General features: G+C 44.6%; 1 protein-coding gene across 1 annotated transcript in view; it reads right to left on the bottom strand.

The window, feature by feature from the left end:
- The window catches only part of STAMBPL1 (STAM binding protein like 1), a 50,562-nt gene that overhangs the window by 16,691 nt on the left and 14,994 nt on the right, over positions 1 to 18,877 (bottom strand). Inside the window, exon 2 of the mRNA XM_017665678.3 lies at positions 3,261 to 3,343. Coding sequence (XP_017521167.1) covers positions 3,261 to 3,302 — 42 coding nt within the window. The 5' untranslated portion in view covers positions 3,303 to 3,343. The remainder of the gene's footprint in view (positions 1 to 3,260; positions 3,344 to 18,877) is intronic.

The raw sequence follows: 18,877 nt of genomic DNA, 5'->3' as shown, positions 1-18,877 counted from the left end.
CATTATACTCTGAAGGATCTCCAAGGGACAGCTTGGATTCAACAGTATTCCAGAATCTATCTAGTTTAATAAGCAGCTTTCAGGGCCTCTCGGCATCTTTGCCAAGTGAATAAAACACCAAGGTGGACTTAGTTTTAGTCTGGCTATGAATCACTGAGTCAAACTTCAGAGACAAGGTGCAGTGAATTAGCTACAGTTTTTTCAATGCCATCTGGTCTACTTTGATGGTAATTATATAGGAGATAGAACCCTAGAGACCTGGAATTATTCTTGTTTCTAAATGTGTAATGTATAGCTAGAGAGACATAAACATTGTTTCTCAAGGCCCCAGTAAGTCCGAAGTAGGCCACACCTCTTGTACCTTCGCTTACTCTTCTGACCTGACCTGGAGCAATGTGGGTGAGTCCTCCTCCCTGCCTCTTTATCCCCAGGGCCTGGGCTTCTTATCCCTCCTGTGACTGGGTGTCCAGTTCAATGTGGAGCACCAAGGATAAGATTTCTCAGTCTCCCATATTCTCCAGGTACGAGTTGCAAGGAGTAACGGGTACACTTGACTTGGATCCTCACCTGGCAGCTTCAGTCTGTTCTCACCTGGTCTAGAATTCTGAGATCAGAGAAGGGCGACTGGTGGCCACACCAATACTCAGTCTCTTCCTAAATGGCTTCGCCTTAAATTCAGGCAACTTTTGTCCAATCCTTGGTGTGCTGCTCTTTTAATTCTCTGCAAGACTTTCTAATTTCAGAGAAGCAGATAGAGGCTTCCCCACATCAGAAGCAAAAAGTGGAACTTGTGAACCCTGTACCTCAGGCTTGAGAATACACCATTTTTTATAACAGAGAAGTCTCAGACACAGAAGCAACACCCCACCTTCCCCTCACCACGCTCATCCATAGAGCTCAACAGCACTAAACAAAAAAATTGTTATTTGATCACAGATAAATGCTTCAATGACATCAGAAAATGACAATTAGGGAATTTTCTAAAGGGAGTTTCAGCCTCCTATGTGTACAACAGAAATTTGACCATTTTTTATTACTATACAGTCCACCATGAATTATAATTACTTGTGTACAATTGTTTTTGATTCCTTATAAACTCTTGATGTAAAGGAAACATTCTCCATTCTTCCTTGTTCTCTGGCATGTAGCATATTCCCTGCAACACAGATGATATTTAACAGATGTACCCAAAAAAGGAGAAAAAAAAAAGGGAGCAACATGATTATAAGTTATCTTTTTCTTTAAAGATGAAAATAAGATTTATTTTTTCCTTTATTGAATGGTCTTATCCTTTCCAAATTTAAAATTGATTTCAGACATACACTGCGAAATAGCCTAAAGTTTCTATCAGTCTATAATGTATCATTTGCACGTGAGGTTCTTGGATGACAATACAAAATTTCCAGATGAAAAGCCTTCACGTTCATTTTTCAGGAAGAGTCACGAGGTCCATATCATTTAAATCTTTCTCAGGAGTTGTTTTAACAATTTTACTCTGGACAAGGTTCCTTTGGCGTTTCATGGTTCTGTATGTCGCCCTCTAGTGTCCAGAAGCTCTATTCTGGAGCTGCTGAGCCCCTGAAGCAATGTCAGGGGTTGCAGGGGAGTGGTACTGGGGGTAGGAAAGAGCTGTTCACCGCCTCCTGGCTCCTGTGCCTGTCTCCACTGCCTGAGCCAGTGGGCCGGGCACACAGGTATAAGTTTTTGTCCCAGAGCAGCCAGATATGGATCCCTGCTTTCCACAAGCAGCCGGAATCCCAGTCTCCCCAGGAACTCTGCCTGTATTAACTTTCCAACCCGGTAGTCATGCGAGTCTCATGAAAATTCCATGAAATGTAGGTCTGTGCTCCCAGAGCAGATCTCAGGAGTTAGGTATTCAGCAGTCCCAAGCCTTCCACTCCCTCCCTGCTCTGTTTCTCTTCCTCCCACTGGTGAGCTGGGGTGGGGGAAGGGTTCGGGTCCCGCGGAGCCACAGCTCTGGTACGTTACCCCATTCGCTGAGGTCTGCTCTTTTCTCAAGGTGTATGCAGTCTGACACATCCTCTTTCCTGTTGCTCTCTCAGGATTAGTTGCGCCAAATAAATTTTCTATTTGTATCCAGTTTTAGGAGGAAGCCTCTGTCTCTCCTCTCACACCGCCATCTTTTGCTTCTCAACTTCACATTCATTTTTACATTGACATGTACACTAAAATTTTAATTATCCCTACCTAACTTTCTAGAAAAACACACAAGACACCCCATAAGGATGATTCCTTCCTCTGCAGAGGTAGAAACGGAGCAGCCTTTATTATTCCACAATGCTTTGACAATATGGGGCCAGAGGTGAAAAAGTTCCCACCGTTCTCTACACAAACAAACTCTCACAACAATTGAGCATCTGTTAGCAACTGAGCATCTTGGTAAAAATAAGAAAAACATTGGGTCAAAACCTATTTCAGAGCAAGAAGCACGCTCTTCTATTTCTTTATCTTCTGATGGTTTGTACAGAGAGGGCATTCAGTACACTGCTGGTCTCAGGGCTATGCACAAGGTCACAATGAGTAGGCGGGGAGGATCATCAGGAGGAAGGTAATGGTAATGACAGCTTCCACTTATCAAGCTCCCATAAAAGGCTGAGAACTTTAAAAACATGTTTCCGACTGTCTTAGGGCACAGAGTATAGAAACAGGGCCATGGAGATTATATAACATGCCTACATTCTCAGAGACTGATCTAAGACACAGAATAAACCCATGTAATCCCAAGTCCCTGTTATTTCCTCTCCAGCATGTTGTTAGAATTAGAGAAAGTGTGCATCATGTTAGGCCAAAGGGGAAAAGTGAGAAGAACAAGAGTCTCAAGTATGCAGATCTTTACACGGATCTCAAAGCAACATCTGGATGTTAAATATAGATTATTTTTCTCAGTCATTACCACACAGGGTAAGCCTCTAATTTTTTATCTGTAAAGAAGCTGAGGCACAAAGAGGTCGAAAACAGCCACAAAATCAGCTCTGAAGTTCTCTCCAGAACTACACTTCTGGAATCCAACCAGATAGACTAACATGTCACACTTGTGTGGAAAAAAATTATTTTTAACTCTAGCGAAGATGGCTTTTATTAGTCACTTCCTCAAAGAAGAGGACCACACAGATAGATGAAAAACGACATGAGCTAAGACTTCTTGAAGTAATTGTGACTCATTTCATGTTTGGTATGTTTCTGTTCTTCTTTTTGGGCTTTCTGACCCGTATGTAAAAACATCAGTTGGTGCTACCTACCAGAGAGTTCACCGTAAATGGCTGGTCCATATTGGTCTGCATACAGAATGAAGGTGTTCACTGTTTCTTCTCAATCACTTCATCTGTTGCAAAGACAAAAAGCAGAGTTAAGAGTTATATTTTGAGAATTCAACTGCCAAATACCAAACTCTGGGGTTATTTCTGTCTCAGAGTGTGAGTAAATTGAGATGACTTATTTAACTTGAGGTCTCTGAATACTGTTGGAAACCTTTTCCTGGAAATTCAAAACTTCAGGTGGTTATAGTTTCTTGAAGCCAAACTTCAAAAGGAGAGATATGAGGAGAATTAATTATTGCCTAGCAAGTATAACCCTGCTGGGTGTTATCTTACTTAGGACTCTGAAAGGTTATGATGTGGTTTAACTTTCTTCAAAGGGAAAAAGACCACAGTAGCTGAGAACATGGACTCTGGGGCCATGGACTCTTAGACCTGTAGTATGGGTTTAAATGAAGACTTAGTAGCTGTGGAAAGCAAGGCAGTAAGATGGCTCTGTGATTCCTGCTCCTTGGTCTCCATGGCTTGTGTAATTCTCCCTTCCCTCTCCAGAGTGTGGATGAGACCTATAACTGGCTTCTAAGAAACAGAATATAGCAAAGGTGATAAGATACTATTCTGTGTTTATGTTATTTCATATGGTAAGGATGAAGAGAGTTTGAAGATACATTAAGACTTCTAATCATCTGACATTAAGTTAATCAAAGGAAGATTATCTTGGATGGGTCTGACCTAATCAGAAGAGACCTTTTGAAGAATGAGACACTCCCCTGCTGACCTTGAAGAATCAGCCACCCTGAGTTCCACAGCTGTAGGTAAATTAATTCTGCTGATAGTATGAGTTTGGAAAAGCACCCAAAGGCCTCAGATAAGACCATTACCCTGCTCGACATTTCCATTGCTGTCTTAGATCCTGAGCAGCAGGTCAGATCTAGTCATGCTGTGCCCAGACTCCAGACCCATAACACTCTGAGATAATAAGTATGTTATCTTAAGCTATGAAGCTAGTGGTGATTTATAAAGCAGCAACAGAAAACAAATACGCTAGTGGTGTGACTGCAGGTAAGTTATACAGCCTTTCTGTGCATTTGAAAAATGGGGGAAATAGTAGTAATGTTATATAGTTGTAATAAGGATTACACAAATTACCATACAAAGTGCCTAGAACAGTTCCTAGCACATAGTCAGTATTTTTAAAAACGTAGCTATTTTTAGGATCTTTAGTTTGCAGTTGAAGGAATTGAGCCCCAGAGATGTTAGGTAACATACTCAAGTCCAAATAGTCACTCAATAAATGTTAGTCTCCAGTTTTATACTAGTGTAGGTCAAGCTCTGCATCATCACTTCCCACTTCTAAATTTATTTGTCCTTTATACTCCACTAACCCCTTACATGATGCTGGACACATATCTTCTGCTCAGTTCCTCAATTTATAAAATAAGGGGGTTAAGCTACATTCTTTCAGGTTATATATAATATTCATGACTTCAGAAGTCTGAGAAGTAGATCATTCACCCTTACATGCTATTTCCTGGCCTGAATCTATGGCTGAGAAACTCTTCAAGGAAAGTCATTTGCCATGTTCTAATCTTTCCCCTTCATCCTCTCCAGTGATCCCTGGAGTATATACTGAGATTAAACTTGCAGGCTGCAGAAACGTCAAGAAGAAATGACCTAGAGAGAGCCACAGTCACAGCGTAGCTTAAAACCCAAATTAGTTCTGCTGCCATGAATGTAGGCAATCCCATCTGGGGAATCACTACTTCTCAGTGAGAAGAAATAAACCAGAAAAAAAAAGGCATTAAAAGAGTTAGGGAGATAGAACAAAGAGGTATATGGGTCACTCGGGACTGGGGGTGAGGTAAGGGGAAAAGGGAAACAAGGAAATACCAGTTAGTCATTGATTAGGGTCTTGTAAAAACCTAAATTGTTTTAGGGTTTACTCAGATCCTTACACAGAGAACAAATAATTTTAAAAGTTGGAAGCATTACAACAGTGGTTCTTGTATTTTACTATACCTAAAAATACCTGTGTTAATTTTTAATGTAACTGTAAATAGATATAACCCACATAAGCAAAGCTTTTTAGTATCCTTAGCAATTTTTAAGAGTGCAAGGGGTCCCAAGAATAAAAAGTTTGAGCAATGCTGCTTGAAATCAACTATGCAAACAAACAAAGCAAAAACTCACCATGCTACATCAGTCAAACCGGAAGTATAGTGGGCCAGAAGAATGTAAAATAGGAAAAAATGAATGTCAAGTATCACCTTCTGTTTATGCTACTAGGTAGGGTCTTGCTAAAATTATTAGAAAACTGAAGGTACAGTAAGAGATGCCTTATCTCACAGAATATGAGACGCACAAGAGCACATGCAGCAGAATGTTATATACACTGCAAAACCCATTGTCTTTTTCTAATATAAAAATGTAACTTTTAGCTTATACATAAAACCTTTTTATCTGGAAAAAAGTTTTCCAGCCTTTCTTGGAGTTAGATGTGGCCATGTCACCTAGCTCTGGCCAGTGTAGTGTGAAGTACTGTGATCAAAGTCTGGACTCTGCCCTTTAAAGGCAGGGACATGGCCTTCTCCACCTACACCTGCCCTTCCTGCTGGCTGGAATGCTGCTGTTCAGGCGAGCCATCCGTGGTCATGAGTCGGAGTCACGACAAAGCAAGAAGAGAAGAGGAGCACTCTAGTTTGCTTAAATTCACACCATTATGACAAAGACAAATTTCTATCTTGTCTAATACTTTGTTTCTGTTTAGGCAGCTGAACCTGTATCCTGGCAAATGCAATAATTTAACCTAGAAATGATGATTCAGTGCAGCCCAGTGGGGAAACTATTGCCAATACTGATAAGAAGATACACACCCTCCATCACCGCACCCCCTCAGCACGCTGCATTTCCTGCCTTCACACCTCTGCCCTGTTAGGAAGTAGACAAAATATTCTCCTTCTTCCTTTCCTCTCCACATCCTGCCCAGTCTGTGTGATCCCACTTAGTCCTCTCAAGTCTCAGACTTCTTCAGAATCAGTACCACAAAATCCCTGCGACTAGCAGATATTATAAGCTACAGCCCCAAAGGCAACATTTGGCTGTTATAAATGTTTAATTTGTTTGTTAAAGTAAATTGAAGAATTTTAAGTTAGTTATGAACATTTTAAAATTAGGCGATTTTATACAGAAATTCAAACTTCAGCTGAAAAAATAAATCAGAGAACCTGGTACCACTGGTCCCAGTAAATGGAACATTTGTGTATTATTTATCATCTATCCTAAGTTGAGAACAGTGCCAGCTACATAATAAGGACTCAATATATACTTGTTGAATGAATGAATGAAAAAGCAGTTCCCTTAAAGTCTACAGTATACTCCCTATCAGAGTCCTGGGGTTATAACAGAAGCTTAAAATATTTGTCTAGATCAGTGCTAAAACATGTCCTCCAAAGGTACTAGCCTTCAAAAACCCATAGGTATGCCCAAAGCAATTTAAATTCAATGCAATCCCTATCTAAATACAAATGGCATTTTTCAATGAACTAGAGCAAATAATCCTAAAAATCATATGGAACCACAAAAGGCCTGGAATAGCCAAAGCAATCCTGAGAAAGAAGAACAAAGCTGGGGAATTACTCTCCCTGAGTTCAAGCTATACTACAAAGCTACAGTAATCAAAACAGTATGGTATTGGCAAAAGACAGACTCATAGATCAATGGAACACAATAGAGAGCTCAGATATAAACCCATGCATATATGGTCAATTAATACATGATATTACATGAATATACAATGGAGAAAAGACAGCCTCTTCAATAACTGGTGTTGGAAAAACTGGACAGCTACATGCAAGAGAATAAAAATGGACTACTGTCTAACTCCATACAGAAAAGTAAACACAAAATGGATCAAATACCTGAATGTAAGACATAAAATCATAAAACTCAGAAGAAAACCCAGGTAAAAATCTCTTGAACATAAGCATGAACAACTTTTTGCTGGACACATCTCCTTGGGCATGGGAAACAAAATAAAAAAATGAACAAGTGGGACTACATCAAACTTAAAAGGACAGCAAAGGACACCATCAGCAGAACTAAAAGGGAGCCTACAGTACAGGGAGAATATATTTGTAAATGATTTATCTGATAAGGGGCTAATATTCATGATATATAAAGAACTCATACACAACAACACCAAAAAACCCCCCAATAATCCAATAAAAAATGGACAGAGAACTGAAACAGATATTTTTCCAAAGAAGAAATACAGATGGTCAACAGGCACATGAAAAGACGCTCCCCCTCACTAATTATTAGGGAAATGCAAATCAAAACCACAATGAGATATCACGTAAACCAAATTAGAATGTCCATTATTCAGAAGACAAGAAATAACAAGTATTGGCAAGAATGTGAAGAAATGGGAGCCCTTCTACACTGTTAGTGGGAATGTAAATTGGTGCAGCCACTATGGAAAGCAGTATGGAGGTTCCTCAAAAAACTAAAAATAGAAATACTATATGACTCAGTAATTCCACTTTTAGGAATTTACCCAAAGGAAACAAAATCCCTGATTCAAAAAGATAAATGCACCCTTATTTATTTTATTTATTTTTATTTTTTATTTTTAAAAATTTTTATTAAGGTATGATTGATATACACTCTTATGAAGGTTCCACATGAAAAAACAATGTGGTTACTACATTTACTCATATTATCAAGTTCCCACCCATATCCCAATGCAGTCACTGTCTATCAGTGCAGCAAGATGCCAGAGATCCACTATGTCCCTTACTGTGCTACACTGTTCTCCCCATGATCCCCCATACCATGTGTACTAAACATAATACCCCTCAGTCTCCTTCTCCCTCCCTCCCCACCCACCCTCCTACACCCCTCCTCTTTGTTATCCACTCCTTCATTCTTGGAGTCTCTGAGTCTGCTGCCATTTTGTTCCTTCAGTTTTGCTTCATTGTTATACTCCACAAATGAGGGAAATCATTTGACATTTGTCTTTCTCCACCTGGCTTATTTCACTGAGCATAATGTCCTCCAGCTCCATCCATGTTGTTGCAAATGGGAGGATTTGTTTCTTTCTTATGGCTGAATAGTATTCCATTGTACATATGTACTACATCATCTTTATCCATTCATCTACAGATGGACAGTTAGGTTGCTTCCATATCGTGGCTATTGTAAAAATTGCTGCGATAAATATAGGGATGCATATGTCTTTTTGAATCTGAGAAGTTGTATTCTTTGGGTATATTCCAAGGAGTGGGATTCTGGGGTCAAATGGTATTTCTATTTTTAGTGTTTTGAGGAACCTCCATATTGCTTTCCACAATGGTTGAACTAGCTTACATTCCCACCAGCAGTGTAGGAGGGTCCCCCTTTCTCCACATCCTCGCCAGCATTTGTTGTTCTTAGTCTTTTCAATGCTGGCCATCCTTACTGGTGTGAGGTGATATCTCATTGTGGTTTTAATTTATGCACCCTTATTTTTATTGCCACATTATTTCCAATAGCCAAGATATGGAAGCAACCAAAGTGTCCATCAATAGATACATGGATAAAGCAGATGTGTCACATATATACTATGGAATATTATTCAGCCATAAAAAGGAAGATATCCTGCCATTTGTGATAACATGGATGGAACCAGTGGGTATTATGGTCAGTGAAATAAGCCAGGTGGGGAAGGAAAAATGCCATATAATTTCTTTTATTTATGGAATATAAAAACAAAACAAAATAAAGTGAACAAAATAACAGTAGACTAACAGACACTGAGAAGTAACTAGTGGTTACCATGGGGGAGGGGTTGGGATAGGTGGGTGGGGAGCATGAGGGGAGTAAAGGGGTACAAAAATTCTCAACCATAATATAAGTTTGTTTTGGGGATAGTAGTACAGCATGAAGAATATAGCCAATGAATCTGTAACATCTTTCTATGTTGACAGATAGTAACTGCACTAGTGGGGGTGAGGATTTAATTATGTGGGTAACTGTTGAATCACTGTGTTGTATACTTGAAACCAATATAAGATTGTGTATCAGTGATACTTCAATAAAAAAATAAATTAAAAAAATAATAAGAACCCACAGGTAGCTCATTTCATTTTCTTAATGGAGGTCTGTTCAGTACTACAATCTTTTATTCATTCAACAAACATCAACTGAACACCTAGAATGTGCCAGGCATTGTTCTACTTACGTGGGACATGAACAAAATGTGCAAAATTCCTGCCCTTGTGAGTTTACTTTAGTTGGGAGGGACAGATAAACAGTAAACCCTTGAAATAAGTTAACTATTTAATAGGTTAGAAGCAATTAGGTGTTTTTGAAAAAAGACAGAGAACAAAGGAAGGGAAACAGGAGGGGTGTGGAGAGGATAGGATGGGAAGCAGATTACAATGGTAAATGGAATTTTCAAAGCGTCACTCTGAAACCAGCTATGAAGGCTGGGAGGAAGTGAGGGATTAGAAACAAGCTAGTGCAGAAGCTCTACAGGGGTAAAACACCTGGTGGGTCTGAGAAAAAGCAAGAAGGGTGGTGTGGCTGGGGCAGAGTAAGCAAAAAGGAGAGTGCTGGGAAATGAAATTATTGATGCAAGGACAGTAAGGGGGCCATCTAGATCAGCATGTGGACTTCTGCTCTTACTTGGAGTAAAATGGGACTATTTAGGGTGTTGAGCAAAAAAGTGACATTACATGGCATTATAATTTGAAAAGAGACCTTTGCGTGTGTTGCTGAGAACAGACAATGGGGGACAAGGGCAGGGGTGGAGATCAGTAGGGAGGTCACTGTGGGAATCAAGGGAAGAGGTCCGTTGGCTTGGGTGGTACAGAGAGGTGATGACAGGGGCTCAGGCAAATAGAATGCTTAATCTCTGCTGACCGCAAGTCATGTTCATATCAGTTCTCCACTTCCAACAGGAGAAAAGGCAAACAACTTAAGTGCCACCATGATAAGCAATGATTTTAAGGGAGTAATTCTTGTCACTTCAGCAGCACAGAGAGCTGGTGGGATGCCGGTGGGCCACCTTCTCTCCTTCTCACACTTAAGCAACTGTCGTGTGAAGATAAGATAAGCATTGCATTTTGGAGGACCAGAAATATACTGAAACAAGACACCAGAGAAAGCTGAAGGCTGATGTAAAGTAGTTAATATCATACACGAGCAAAATACAGTCTCTTTTAAAGTGGAGGCCTGAGGGGCACATAGGGCCAAGGCAACCTGTGGAGTAAGCAGAATGGATGTGAGTCGTGGCCCCATTACCCACTTGCTGGTCATCCTTACTGGACCCTTCCGGGCTCACTGGCCTCATTCATGGCAGGGCTCAGCACGGCCCTACTTCCTCACTTCAGAGAGGTTTTCAACTCATTGCAAAATTTCATCAAGCATGCTCCATTTAAGCTCAACCAGCTCCCTACCCTTCCTCCACCCCACTAGGGCCCACATTCCTGGGGCTTGATAATGTTCGAACCACAGCCTGGTAATACATTTAACCTGTAAGATCCTTCTTGAAGGGCCCCCACCAGTAAGATGGCAAACTTCCGGCTTCTCTTCGGGGCCCTCAGTTCCCGCCGGCGCCACCTGAAGCCCAGTCACCTCTTGCCCCCCTCCCAATCCCAGCACCTAGCCAATAGCCACCAGCCCCATAGAAGTGACACCTCAATCAGCTCATGCCCCTTCCTATATAACCCAACACCTTTCCCTAATAAATCGGAATTCTCCGGTGAATTGCTGCTGTGTGTCGCTCCTTTCCTTTCATTGGTGCCAAAACCTGGGAGACGGGACACCCCAACTGGGCCCCGTCTTCCCCCCGACACCAGCAGTAGCTTGCCCTCGTCCTCTTTTTCCGGTGCTGGCTCATCACACTCACCACTCCTCTCTGGCCTTTAGGTAAGGTTTCCCCTGGAGTGGGCCACTCTTTCCCGAGCTATCGCAGTGCCATTGATGGTCATCGTCCGGCAAGGCCCTGACGCTCGGGGACGAGGAGGGAACTCTCCCCACCTCAGGCCTTCACAGCTGCTGCAGACCCTCAGGCCACCCCTCTCCAACAGAAATAAATCGCCGCCTCCAGCCTTCACGGCTGCTGCAAACCCTCAGGCCCCCCTCCAACAGCAATAAATTGCCGCCTCCCGCCTTCACAGCTGCAACAGACCCTCAGGCCCCCCTCCAACAGCCATAAATTGCCGCCTCTGGCCTTCACAGATGCTGCAGACCCTCAGGACCCCCTCCAACAGCCATAAACCCTGCCTCAGGCCTTCACGGCTGCGGCAGACCCTCAGGCCCCCCTCCAACAGCCATAAATGAGGTGACTCCTTTGTAGATGAGAATGCTCCCTTTTCCCCCTTCCTCCTTCCGTTCTGCCTGCCGAAATCCGTTCCGTCCGCCGAAAATTCCTAGTACTAGGTACCTCGTGACTCCGGCACTCTGCCTTCTTAGGGAAGGCTGGGTGATGACCCACACTTCCTAAGAAATTCCGACTCGTATACGAGTTTCCGCAGACCACCAAGGATCATCAGGGACACCCTTTGTCTCCTTGTGGTCTGCCTCCAGTCCGAGGATTTCCGTTTGTCTTCCCCTGTTTGTCTCCTTCTCTGTCCTTTAGCCATGGGAGCCTCCTCATCCCTCCCTGAATGCCTCCTTGAATGCCTGCTTAAGCATCTGGCTACCCTCTCCCTGACATGTGATATAAAACCAAAACTTCTCCGTAAATACTGCTCCCAAAATTGGCCAACATACCCCCTAGACAATAATAACCAATGGCCTGCAGAGGGAACTCTTAATCCTAACATCACTCGCAATCTCTTTAACTACTGCCAGCGCCTGAAAAAATGGAAGGAGATTCCCTATATCAAAGCTTTCCGCCTCCTCCCCCCGCCCCCCCAAGTTCTCCTAGCCTGCAAGCCACCGCCCCCGCAGAAGCCTCCTGTTCACTCCCTTCCCCTTCTTCTCCTACAAAAGCCCTTCTCCCTTCCTCCCCCACCATCTCCTCCCCCATCTCACCTCCTCCGCCTTCGTCCCCTGCAGATTAAGCCTGAGCCTTTCAGCCCCCCTTTAACTAAGTCCCAGGGGCCTCCTCCGTCTTTGCCCTCATCATCTGTTTCTCCCCTGTTGGGGACCGCCTTTATCTTCTCACATGTTTGTAGGCAGAATGGGAAAGCACCTTCCCCCATGTCTGAACGCAGCATAGGAAAGCACAAGCTTGAGAACAACTGGTGCAGTCCTTGGAAGTTATCTGTCCACAAAAACATATCTTGTGCTCGAAGACGAGCCAAGACTCCTCACTCTGAAAATAGGGAGACCTTGAAGATGTGTAGAAACACCGTCCCTGCTTCTAGCTATGCCTTTCCCCCACTTGCTGATGTGGCAAGAACGGAGAACAAAGAACATTCTGTTTACGCTTCCATAAGCAACTAACTGGAGCCCTGCTGTAGCTCAGTTAGTAGAGCATGGGACTTTTAACCTCAGAGTCGTGAGATCAAGCCCAACTGGAGTGGCAGAGGCAAGCAGCTGGGCGACGTGTGGGAGCATCAGCTCTCCCAGTTCTTTCTATATTTCTTTATTTTCTTTGCCCACCCTTCCGCACTTCAGGACCTGCTTGACTAGGTGCAGCTGGACCGCGTCACTCCCCCACAGACTGAGCCAGAACCCTTCAGCCCCCTCAGACTCGGTCCTGAGGGCCTCCCAAAATTATTGCCCCCCTCCGGGAAGTAGCAGGATCCAAAGGCATCGTGCGCGTTCACGTCCCTTTCTCTTTAGGAGATTTAGCCCAACTTGAGAAACGCCTAGGTTCCTTTTCCACTGATCCCATGACATACATCAAAGAGTTTCAAAAAAAAATGGACCCTCCAGTCTTACAGCCTCACACATCATGACATTTTCATGCTCCTGGCCAATACTCTCCTCCCTGAAGAGCGTAGACGAGTTTGGGACTTCGCCCAAACTCATGCTACCAAAACCCACAGGACTGACCCCACCTACTCCCCTGGGCCCACCGCTGTCCCCAAACAAGACCCACTCTGAGATTATAACACCGCCATGAGTCTCAGCTCTCGAGATATTTTTGCCTCCTGCTTAATAGAAGGTCTGAAAAAGGCAGCTCGTAAAGTAGTCAATTTTCAAAAGATTCAAGACATAATTCAAAAGAGGGACGAAACTCCCTCCGAGTTCTTAGACTCACTCAAGCCCTATTACAGTATACCAGCCTAGACCCAGAAACGCCTGATGGAAGACATGTCCTTATGACATACTTCCTAGCTCAAAGCTACTCCGACATTAAAGCTAAACTCAAAAAGTTAGAACAGGGCCCCGCTACCCCACAGACTGAGATCCTAACAGTGGCCTTTAAAGTCTTCCATAACCAGGAGGAGGAGAAAGAATGCCGTAAACAAAAGGCTGATCAGGCCAATTTCCAAATGTTGGCCCAGCTGATAAAACCACAATCTGGGCACCCTTCTACAAACAAGCGCCCCCCAGGAGCTTGTTTCAAGTACGGACAAGAACGACATTCGTCAAGGGCATGTCCCTCCCCCAGATCTCCTACCACCCCATGCCCCAGATGCCACAAAAAGGGCCACTGGGGGTCTGATTGCCCAGCCACCCGAAGGGGAGGCTGGACGAACAACCCCCATCCTAAGCTCGCCGTAGTGAGGCTGACAGAAGAAGATTGACGGAGCCCGGGGGCTTCTTGCCCGACCATTTCCATCACCAAACAGGAGCCCAGGGTTACTTTAATAGTAGACGGTCGCCCCATCTCCTTCCTCCTCGATACAGGAGCCACCTTCTTAGTCTTGCGAGAATACCGGGGCCCTACCACACCTTCCATTACTCCTGTAGTTGGGGTAAGAAGTAAACAGATTTTCCCATTAAACCCCCCCCCCCACTTTTATGCACAATCCAAGACAATCCCATACCTTTCTCCCACTCCTTCCTGGTTATGCCCCAGTGTCCCATCCCTTTACTAGGACGGGACATCCTTTCCCTCCTCCACATTTCCATAACTATATCCACTCCCACAGCCCCCAGTACTGCCTTTCTGATGGCCCTCATAGCCGATGACCCCCCTCTACCCAATGAAAGCTCCAGTTCCGCCCTCATACATCCTGTTAATCCCAAAGTTTGGGACATTACAAGCCCCTCCGTAGCTCTATGTCCTCCTGCCTCTATCAAATTACGTGACCCCTCTCAGTATATCTGTCAGGTCCAATACCCCCTAACCACTTCAGCCCTCATAAGCCTCCAACCCATCATTCAAGATCTCTTAAACAAAAATTACCTCAGACCCACTCACTCCCCATTTAATACCCCCATATTAGCTGTTAAAAAAAACCAACAGATCTTTCCGCCTCGTCTAAGACCTTCGCCTCATCAACATGGCCGTTGTCCCTATCCATCCCTTAGTTCCAAATCCATACACCCTTTTATCGCAAATCCCTGCCTCGGCAACCCACTTCTCAGTCCTAGATCTCAAGGACGCATTTTTTCTATCCCTCTGGACCCCTCCTCCCAAGATTTCTTCGCCTTCACCTGGACGGACCCATACACAAGACATTCTGAACAACTCACTTGGACAGTTTTGCCACAAGGCTTCTGAGATAGTCCCCATGTTTTTGGACAAGTCCTAACTCAGGACCTCAAACAGTTTCATCATGATCATTCTGAGTCCACCTTATTACCATACGTGGACGATCTTCTACTCTGCAGTCCCTCGTGGGAACAGTCTCAACTTGACACTGCCTCTCTACTTAACCTTCTAGCTTCCAGAAGTTACTGAGTATCCCCCATCAAAGCTCAAATCTCTTCCCCTTCTGTCACTTACCTCAGATTCGTCCTATCTCAACAAAGAAAGTCCATTACCTTAGACAGAAAACGGCTCCTCTCTGACCTGCCCGTTCCCAAAACCAAGACAGAAATCCTTTCCTTTCTAGGCCTGGCTGAGTATTTTAGAGCATAGATCCCTAACCTCCCCTGTTAGTAAGACCCCTATACGACCTCAGCAAGGGCCCCCCCTGAAGAACCATTATCCTCCTCACCCTGACACTCCTTTATTAAGCTCCATCGAGCCTTTGTAGAAGCGCCAGCTCTCCATCTTCCTGATTTGTTGAAGCCCTTCTCATTATACATTCATGAGAAGTCCAGTCAAGCTCTAAGAGTCCTAGGCCAATGTTATGGCCCATCCTTTGCCCCAGTAGCTTATGTCTCCAAGCAATTAGACCCCACAGTTCGGAGATAGGCCCCCTGCCTACGGGCATTAGCCGCTGGACAGCTCTTGCAGAAAGAAGCTCATAAACTAACATTCAGGGCGCCCCTTACCATTCTGTCCCCACATCACCTAAAAGATCTCTTAACCTACAAAAGTTTACAGACTCTCCCTCCCTCCAGACTCCTGACCTTACTGTCCTCTTTCCTCCAAAATCCCGTTCACCCCCTTTGCCATCCATACCCGAATCATGACTTTTTCCTACTTTACTGCTCTCTCGCTTTTTTTCCTCATTCCTTTTGTCTTCCCCACCACGCCAGCCTCCTTTGTATAGCGATTCAAAGTCAGACAAACTTACACACAGCATCAAACACAAGTTACTGCCCTCATTGCCATACCAGACTGCCCTCTGAAAAGCTGCTCTGAGCCTTTATACCTCCACTTTCCTCCCTCCACTGAAGTGTTCACTAGAAGCTACCCTTAATCTCCCTACCTCTGCTTCCTCTATGACCAAAAACAAGCCTATTGCAAGTGATGGCCAGACACCTACGAGAGATGTCCCTACTGGTCTTGTGCCATTCAGTACATGAGTAACTTCCGGTACCCACAGTATTATTCCTCCAACCGTTTCATGAAATATCCCAACGGCTCATTCTCCTTATAAATCCCAGATCCCTGGGACTCTCGATGGGCTGCCGGAGTCACAGCCTCAGTTTACTAGGGGGGTCCTTGACCCCCCACGGTACCCTTCATATCTCTCGAAAGTATGTTCCCTCTCATTCCCAGATCTCTCAAGTTGCATCAGATAGCAGACATTCCGAAAAAGTCATTATCCAAACTCTTGATGGCACCTCTTCATCTTCTTATTCCTCCTACTCTTAGTTACAGCTTATTCAAGACACCACCATCTTTCTCAACCACACCCTCAACACTGCCAATTGTTTCTTGTGCGCATCACTACAGCGCCCACTGCTGGCCGCCGTGCCCTTTAATATTTCCAACTACTCCTTCCATGCAGAAGGACAATGCCCTCGCTCCCTGGCAGACATACCCCTATGGGAACCAGAATACACAGATAATCTCACCATCCACCACTGTGTAGGCCCTACTCCACCCACCTCCAGCGCACTTCACTGCCTCTCTATCTACACCCCTACCTCTGGCTCTAAAACGTTTACGCAACCGGGACACTTCTTTTAGTGTAATGGCAGTCTTTTCAACTCACTGCCTCTCAACTCCGATACCCCCTGCATTCTCGTCACCCTAATCCCACAGCTTACACTTTACAGCATGGCAGAATTTCTTGAGCTCCAACCTCCCTTGCCCTCGCGCACAAAAAGAGCCGCTTTCCTTCCCATCATGGTCAGTAGCTCTTTGATCACCTCAGCCATTGGGGCAGGGTTTTCGAGAGAAGCCTTGGGTCACTCTCTATAGGCAGTTAGAGATCTCAACGCCAAACTTGAGGGAGCCCTGACATCCACTGCCGATTCTCTAGCCTCTCTCCAAAGACAGGTCACTTCGCTAGCTAAAGTCACCCTTCAAAACCGGTGGGCCCTAGATCTGCTTACAGCTGAGAAGGGCGGCACCTGCATCTTCCTCTGGGAAGAGTGCTGCTATTACATCAACGAATCCGGCATTGTAGAAACTGACATTACCAAACTCACCGACCTTGCCTCCAGCCTCCACTCTGCTTCCAATTGCAACCCATTCTCTTCAATACTAACAAACCCCCTCCTTACCTGGCTCTGGCCCATTGCAGGCCCCATAATAATCATTCTTCTCACCTGTCTCTTCTTACCCTGTATAATAAAGTTCATCAAATCCCAAGTCAGAAAAATCTCTAATCAAACTTTCAACCAGCTTTTACTCAGGAACTATCAGCTTCTGGCCACAGAAGATCCCTCACCCTCACGTAACCTCCTCACCACATGCTGAGATGGACCCCTCTCTCCACTGGAAACTGTTTCTAGAAACAATGGCTGCAGACGCCTGGCTCCTGGCACCCGTATCCTCTTAGCACCATTAGAATCAACAAGTCCTCGACCTATGGTTACAGGGAACCTTCATTGATTTCCAACCTGAAGAAGTCCACATCTACTCATCCTTACTGTGGGGAGTCCTATCAACCCGTTCCTCCCAATCCTCAAGCCCTCACTCCCTTCTCCGCCCCCGTTCAGCAGGAAGCAGTCAGAGAGAAAGCAACGTCCACAACCCCATAGAGGAGAAAGAGGAGAATGAAGGGCCCCCACCAGTAAGATGGTGAACTTCTGGCTTCTCTTCAGGGTCCTCAGTTCCCGTCGGCGCCACTTGAAGCCCAATCACCTCTTGCCCCCCCTCCCAATCCCAGCACCTAGCCAATAGCCACCAGCCCCATAGAAGTGACACCTCAATCAGCTCATGCCCCTTCCTATATAACCCAGCACCTTTCCCTAATCAAGCGGAATTCTCCAGTGAGTTGCTGCTGTGTGTCGCTCCTTTCCTTTCACTTCTAGAGAGGTTTTTTTGCTTTAGAGCTCCTGTCTTCTTGCCTTTATTGCTAAGCCCCTTGACTCTACTTTAGCCTCCAAAAACAACCATTTTCCTCTTTAAATGAGATTTTAAACAGGAGTTGGGAGTTTCTACTTTCTGTTAATCCTGGCACACATGGGCTTGGGGAACCGGGGGCAGAAGAGGTGTCAGAATCATGTATATTCACAACGAGCACATGGAGGCCAGCTTCTTCCCCCGCAGTACAGCTATGCAGCTCTGGGAGCTAAAATGAGGGTTCCTGACCATGCCCAGGGGACGTGACAACAAGGGGAGTGGCCTGGGAGGGGGCAGGAACCCTCTCCAAACTGACACTGCATAGCTCTGAGTTTATGAAGGTGTACTTTCCCTCCCCCCTCACAATTTTACAGCCCAATGGCAGATTCTTTTTTGTTTTTAGATCTCAAGTCTATGTCTACAGTTTCAACTCCCCTCCATGGAAGTGTGGAAGCAGCTGCAAGACTCTGCCTTTTAAAACCAGCAGCAAATAATGCCACGAATGAACAGAGGAAAATATCTGACCTGGCACTGTACTTACTTTGTGACCTTTTTATTCTTAATTCCCTTAACTTTCCTTTTCCTTTTTTTAATACTTCTCTTGTGGCTAAGCTCAGAATCCTGACCCACTTTCATGCCCAAAGCCATATTTTCCAGATTCCCAGAGAAGAGACTACCAGGCAGTGAACAGTGTCCTTAAAGACTTAAGCATGCAGAGAGGAGACCCTGAGACCATCACGCAAATGCGTCAATTTTTCGCTGGTACCCCTTTCAACCTGATGCCGTAAAGAACCGCATAGGCAGGCGTAGACTTCTCACAGGTGAGGAAGCTGGAACATCTCCTGGAACTACATTTCTAATT

Source organism: Manis javanica, chromosome 7 (genome assembly GCF_040802235.1).
Source record: "Manis javanica isolate MJ-LG chromosome 7, MJ_LKY, whole genome shotgun sequence".
Classification (NCBI taxonomy): Eukaryota; Metazoa; Chordata; class Mammalia; order Pholidota; family Manidae; genus Manis; species Manis javanica.
Note: the sequence above shows the minus strand (reverse complement) of the source record. Positions and strands in the feature narration are given on the sequence as shown.